Source organism: Theobroma cacao, chromosome 9, assembly GCF_000208745.1.
Source record: "Theobroma cacao cultivar B97-61/B2 chromosome 9, Criollo_cocoa_genome_V2, whole genome shotgun sequence".
NCBI lineage: Eukaryota > Viridiplantae > Streptophyta > Magnoliopsida > Malvales > Malvaceae > Theobroma > Theobroma cacao.
The window spans coordinates 33701411-33707826 of NC_030858.1; the positions used below are offsets into that span (position 1 = coordinate 33701411).

At 33.0% G+C, this 6416-nt stretch overlaps 1 protein-coding gene across 1 annotated transcript; it reads right to left on the minus strand.

The window, feature by feature from the left end:
* LOC18590257 (NAC domain-containing protein 89) lies at positions 1410 to 5663 on the minus strand. Its single transcript, XM_007015671.2, has 4 exons — positions 5195 to 5663; positions 3410 to 3663; positions 2063 to 2359; positions 1410 to 1961 (listed from the first exon to the last, which is right to left on the minus strand). The coding sequence occupies exons 1-4, from the start codon at positions 5388 to 5390 to the stop codon at positions 1485 to 1487; spliced, it is 1224 nt and encodes a 407-aa protein (XP_007015733.2). The 5' UTR covers positions 5391 to 5663; the 3' UTR covers positions 1410 to 1484.

Below are 6416 nucleotides of genomic sequence, written 5' to 3' on the forward strand. Positions count from 1 at the left end.
ATTATGCCATAAAAGTTTGAAGATTTTAGAAAATTTTCAATACCAAGGATTTCCACAAATATTTATTTTTGTTTTTATTTTTATTAAGAATTTACATAGATTTACGAAAATTCTCCTATGATTAAATCTCAAGGATACCAAAAGAGATGGCTTTTTGGGAATTTCCAAATGAGAAAATCTTCCAAAATTATACCATAAGAGTTTGAAGATTTTGAAAAATTTTTAATACTAAGGATTCACATAAATATTGAAATAAAATAAAAATAAAAAATATAGAATTAAATAGATAAATTCTCCAATGATGGAATCTCAAGGATACCAAAAGAGTTGACTTCTTGAGAATTTCTAGGTGAAAAAATCTTTCAAAATTATGCCATAAGAGTTTGAAGATTTTGACAAAAATTTTATACAAATTAACAAAAAAAAAAGAAATAAAATTGAATATTGAATTAGATTTGATTTAATATCGTTTAAAAGACATATAATTAATTAGATACCAATTAAATTAGCATTGTGAGGTGCTAATACCTTCCTCACACGTAAATGAACTCCCGAACCTAATTTTCGTCATAGACTAGAAACTATTCTTTTTAATGAACCTAAGCCTAACCTAGAACCTTATTAAAAAAATAAATTCACTTGGGTGAGCTATCGTATTTAAACAAAAAAAATTAATGACAACTCCACAGTTGAGTTCCAAAACTTACCTAATAACTCTTTATCTAGATAAAAGTTATAAAATAAAAATAATATTAAGAGATTTTATTTGGATAGATTAAATTTTAATCTTAATCTAATCTAATTTATATCTGAATCTAGATATAATAATCAAATATAAGAATTTAAATCAGATTACAATCATGTATTTGGCCAAATCTTGATATAATAATCAAATATAAGAATTTAAATCAAATTACACTAATATATTTGGCTTGTTAGGCTGTTTAGTCTATCTGATCTGAAATTTTAAAGCCGTGACATAATTGATATTCATGCACATATTTATAAAAATTTAAAAATAATAAAATATTTTATTATTTTCTAATAGTGTGCTTTCTCAAGGAAAGGCGTCGGTTAATAATGGAGATAAGGACATGGTCGGTGGAAAGAGAACCGTAGGATGCAATGACCTTTCGTTGGTTGAATCAAGACAAAAAGAAGAAGAAGACCGATTTTAAGGGTAGATGGCTGCATGCATTTGACTCAATGCATGTATTCCCATTCAAATGTAGCGATGGCCTCTTATTTTTTATCATTATTCAAAGTAATTGAATAAGATTTTGATTGATTTAGAGGAAGTTTTTTAAGTGCACGAGACTGCTCCAAATGAAGGTGATGGTTCCTTTTGAAGGTTGAGTACCCAACCGTATCGAACCTAATGTTGAAATAATAAAAAATGGCCTAAACTGTAAACACAGAAGCTTGACTGGCTATTTCTAAAACTTTTAATTCCCAGTAAAACGGGATTATATATGTACATACATTCATTGCCAGAAGTTCTTGTAGAAAGCAGCATATTTGAAATCTTTTACTGGCTTGGAATCTCCTATCAGAGACAGAAACAGAGCCAGCAAAGTCAGAATCACAAAACTTGCATATATGAGCCGGAGATTGGCAGTCCTCGGTGAGAATATTGATAGCAAACATTTTGGTGACTCCTCAATCTTTGGAGAACTTTGTTTCTCGACCGCCAACTCCCTAACAAGACTTCCTGATGCGGCATCACAGAGAATATCTCCTTTAGGCCTCCACAATTTGATTCTCCGGCTTGCTGTACCTTGGAAAGGGGATGCATTGGGTACATTTTCTTGCCTTGGCTGCTGAGTCCTCCTCTCAGTGTCAGATGTGCTGGCAACCATAGACAGGCTGTCAGGTGGCATTGCTGACAACGAAGTTTCATCAAGCTTGATTATATCGTCTTTCAGTATCTCAGCAAAGTAATCCTCTTCATCATCGGAATCCTAGAATTTAAGCAAAAACTTATGAAGAAAATAGACATCGAGTTCAAATGCCTACAACCTATAACATGATACAAGTATAAAAGTAATTCACATGAACAAACCTTTTGGGGTGTAGAAGATTCTGTGGGTGCAACATCATTTGAATGTTTTTCCTCCGATTCAGATGCAGAATCAATCTGCTCTATAGAATGAGAATCATAACTACTAGTAACCTTCTTGGAATAGAATTCAACTGCCTTGTCCCCTTCAGACATGCCAGTCTGGTCTGTACCACCATCTGAGGTAGCACGGTTATCATGCATAGTTGACAACTCCTGTTGATTCCGAGAAGCCTGATTTGTAGTGTTATTCAGACGAAACTCACTATTCTTCCTAAGGCGGCAAACAACTAGGGAATCCTACAAATTCAGAAGCAAAAGATACAAATGTTTGACCCTCTCAAATCTACATGACAAGATAGAATATTATAAACTCCAAACATCTTACCATAAGCTAACAGCAGTCCTTGGAAATGCATATTTCATGATGACTAAATTATTCCCCATAAAAACAGCTCTATTGCAATCATAATAACCCCTGAACTAAGTGAACCAATCAACCTCCAACTATTCCTCAGCGATAACAGCAGAAAAACATAACAGAATTATTCAGTGAACCCTCTAGAGAGCTCTGAAATTTCTTAATGGAATTTTGAGCTCAAATCAATGAACATTGACTTCATGCATCTATCAAGAAGGCTAGACTACAAACTTGACCTGCACTGTGTTTCACCCTAAAACAAGGCCATGGCAAACATAGTCCACAGATTACCTTTCCTGTTATTAGATTATGCCACTAGTCTATTTGCAGATAGTTCCCAATTTGAGACACCAACTCCTCAGATTATGCTGTCTTTCCAGGAAAAATAAAAAAGCTCCAGTAGAATAGGTTCTATTGCCTCTAAAACAAGTATTAGCTTTAAGAGAATTTTGTCAACGTTGTTAAAGAGTGCTATTTAAAATTTTCAATTTTTGGCCAAAAACATAAAAATTATGAATTCTATAGAAAGTCAGTTTCCACTAGAAACTTTAATATTTGCTAACTGCCAACGACTAACATGAGAAGTTCCTGCTTGTACCTTCTAATAATATACTATTTGGAAACTGAAATCTTTTCCGAAAAAGAAAAGGAAATGTAGCCATTGCAAACTCCACCCCTTCCACAGGGAAACCTTCTAAAAAACACATAGAGATATAGACAACAACAGTAACAACAACAACAACAATAATTCAATAACATGTCCGAGGAAATGTAGCCATTGCAAATATATTAAAGAAAAATTCTTTTATATAAAATTAATATCTTAAATAAAAATGCCTTCTTCTGGAAACAGCAAAATTGAACATGTTAAATAAATATGCCTAGATGAAAACAATTAGAGCATCTAATAATATTATACGACAAATCACCTGGGATTTTCCATTCATGCAGTATTCATGCATGATCCATTCTGTCCTCTCCCCTTTTGGTGCACGACCCATGTGGAACACAAGAGTCCTCTTTGTACCAATAACATTAGAACCTGACTTGACATTACGTTCTTTTCCTGTGGCTTTCCAATAACCCTGCTCAGTTGCCCGCCTACTTTGTGAACCATTTGGGTACTTCCTTCCACGAGCACAAAAGAAGAACCACTCATTATCTGACTTTATGACTGATTTGGCTGGGCAGAGAAAAGCCAAAGGAAATTAGTCACAGTAACCAAGGAAACAAAATCCATGAATAGACAAGAGAATTGCACCAGAATTTAAAGGGTGACTTAGATGCTAGCCGCATAATTGCACAACACAACAGAAAAATAAGTTTCCACATTCCAGACATAAATGAATTTTATAAGTATCTAAGAAATTTGTTAGTGAAAGTACTCCAACGAGGAGGTTTTGTAAAAGAAACTTCAATGGTACTTCTTCTAGTACCTAAAAGGAGCAAAGATATAAGGTGGTATTACAAACAATGACCTAAAAATATGTAATTAAGATTCCAATCTCCAGGCAAAGTAGAAATGATCCTACATTTAACAGCTGCTAGGCTTCTTCACATTAACAAATCTCAACATCCACATGCAAATTAAGGTTCTATTCCTCCTGCTAAATCAGTTTCATTTGTCTTTAATCAATGCATTCAAATTGATCGAGAAAAGTTTGAGCAAAAATACCTAACTTAAAAGAAGAACAAAGTATATTGCAGGGAACTTCATACTTAACAGAAAATTTTGACCTTCTCACAGAAAACAAGTTTTAAACAGAATCATACATGATGATCTTGGCCAGCCATCGATAAAACTCTCAAATCTAAGCCTGCACATAAACACAATCCTCACTAGTTATCAATTAGGCCATCTTGCACCTCTACCATTGAAATCAGTGATTCCTACCACTTGGGAAGAGAGGCTGATAGCCACAGATAAAACTAAATGCTAGTGCTCCAAACCTCTAAATTCTTCCAAACATTGAGGAACTAAATTCATTAGAAAACGTCTCATGGAAGTGTGGAACAAATTAAAAGGTTTGCTAAGGCTAAATTGCTTGCACACTATTTTTCTACTTTTCAGATTATATCAAGTTAGTGCAAAGCCATAACTTTTAAAGGACCACAAAACTTGGTGCAAAACTAGAATAATCCCCGTAAACCACAAACACAGCAGGAAAAAAGAAAGTGATGACAAATTATAAGAAACATTGCCAACTTGGCATTCAATAATCAATTTCATATTTCTCTCTTTCTGTCTCTCTCTTTTTCTTACTCTGTTTCTAATTGAAAAGGCAGTCAATTCAACTACAAAACACAGATGTATACTTTTCCTAAAGCTCTATTTCTTTTGCACTTTGGTTCGAAAGGAAGAGCCAAGTAGTAAAATGACAACCACCAAAATTTTTCAATCGCATCTCCATATCATGTTTTTGGTTTCTAAAAACAGAAAATGTATATTTTTTATATATAGGATTAAACTACTATAGTTTTCAAATGTCCCCATCAACATAATAGTGCAACATGCTTCCAAAATATTGTAAAAAAAAAAAAATTCATTGGAAGTCTTTGCCTTTACTTTCCATCCCATTTCACAAGAACCAAAAACAGCATCAAGAAGCTTAACAACACTATTTAACTTCATTTCTTTCCAATACTTATTTTGCTATATGCAATAGCATATCATTTAAAAAAAAAAAAAAAGAGCAAAGTTTAAAGAAGCAAACCTGGTAAGTCCCAAGGCTCATGTCTACAAATTTCAATCTCAGAAATAACCTCAACACACTTATCATAGCCATCCAGCTTCTTCTTCAAATAGTAAGAAATCAATTCAACATCAGTGGGTGAAAATCTGAACCCTGGAAACATTGAAGACGCTTCTATAGACATCTGGGTTTCCCTTGAAACTCCTTCACCTGCCATGACCAAAGCAAAGAACCAAGACAAACTTCTCCTTCTTTTAGTTTTCCTGTTTGTTCTTATGTTTAATATTGGAGAAAAAAAATAAAGAAGTCTGTTGTTTGTCCTGTTTAGTAGTAGTAGTATCTTTTTTCCTTTTGGGTTTCTTTTGCTTTTGCTTTTGGTTTGGTAACTTTCGGCTTCGAGGAAACGGATGAGAAAGAGAGGGTAAGTTAAGTTGTGCTTTGCTTTGCTTTGCCTTTTGGGTTTGGTTTTGAAGCTTTTTTTCTCCTTGGTTTCGCGTATGGAAGGGAAGTGATGTCTGACTGTTTGTGAAACTTGGGCGGAGTGACGGGCACGTTTGGGTGTTGGGTACGGACAGCGGTCGTCATGTGGCGTCCCACGTGGTTTTGGACTTTTTCTGACTTTTTTTCTTCCCATGCAACATTAATTGTTTTGTTTTCCTTTTCCTTTTCTTTTTTATGAATATTTTAGATTTTTTTTATTAAACCTAAAAAAGGTTACTGTTAAATTTTTAAGGACGATTGGAATGTTTGAAAATTAAATATTTAATCTAAAATCAATTAATAATAAAGTAATAAAAATTAATTAATGCAACATTTAATATTTTTCTCACATATAAAGATTAAAAACTTATTACTTGATATAAATCAATAGAGATCATTTTGTGAATCAAGGAATAAAAGTAATGTTTTAATATCATATTAAATTTTTAGAATAAATATTTAATTTCAAATTAATTGATTATAAATTTAAATTTTTTATTATATTTAATATATTTAAAATTTCTCTAATTTGACATTGTGATACTATCATCACTTTAATTGTTACATCGCACAAGTATAGTTAAAGAGAGAGAGCAACTAAGTCAGGTTAACAGGTGAGTACAAACAACAGTACGGCACTGCTCAAAAGTCAACAACAAATACCATTACCCACTTTAGCTTCCACTTTATGAGTGATTTTATGTGAGAATCGGACCGCTACGAGAAGAAAGTTTTGTGGAAAGAAAAAATTTTCCCTTAGTGC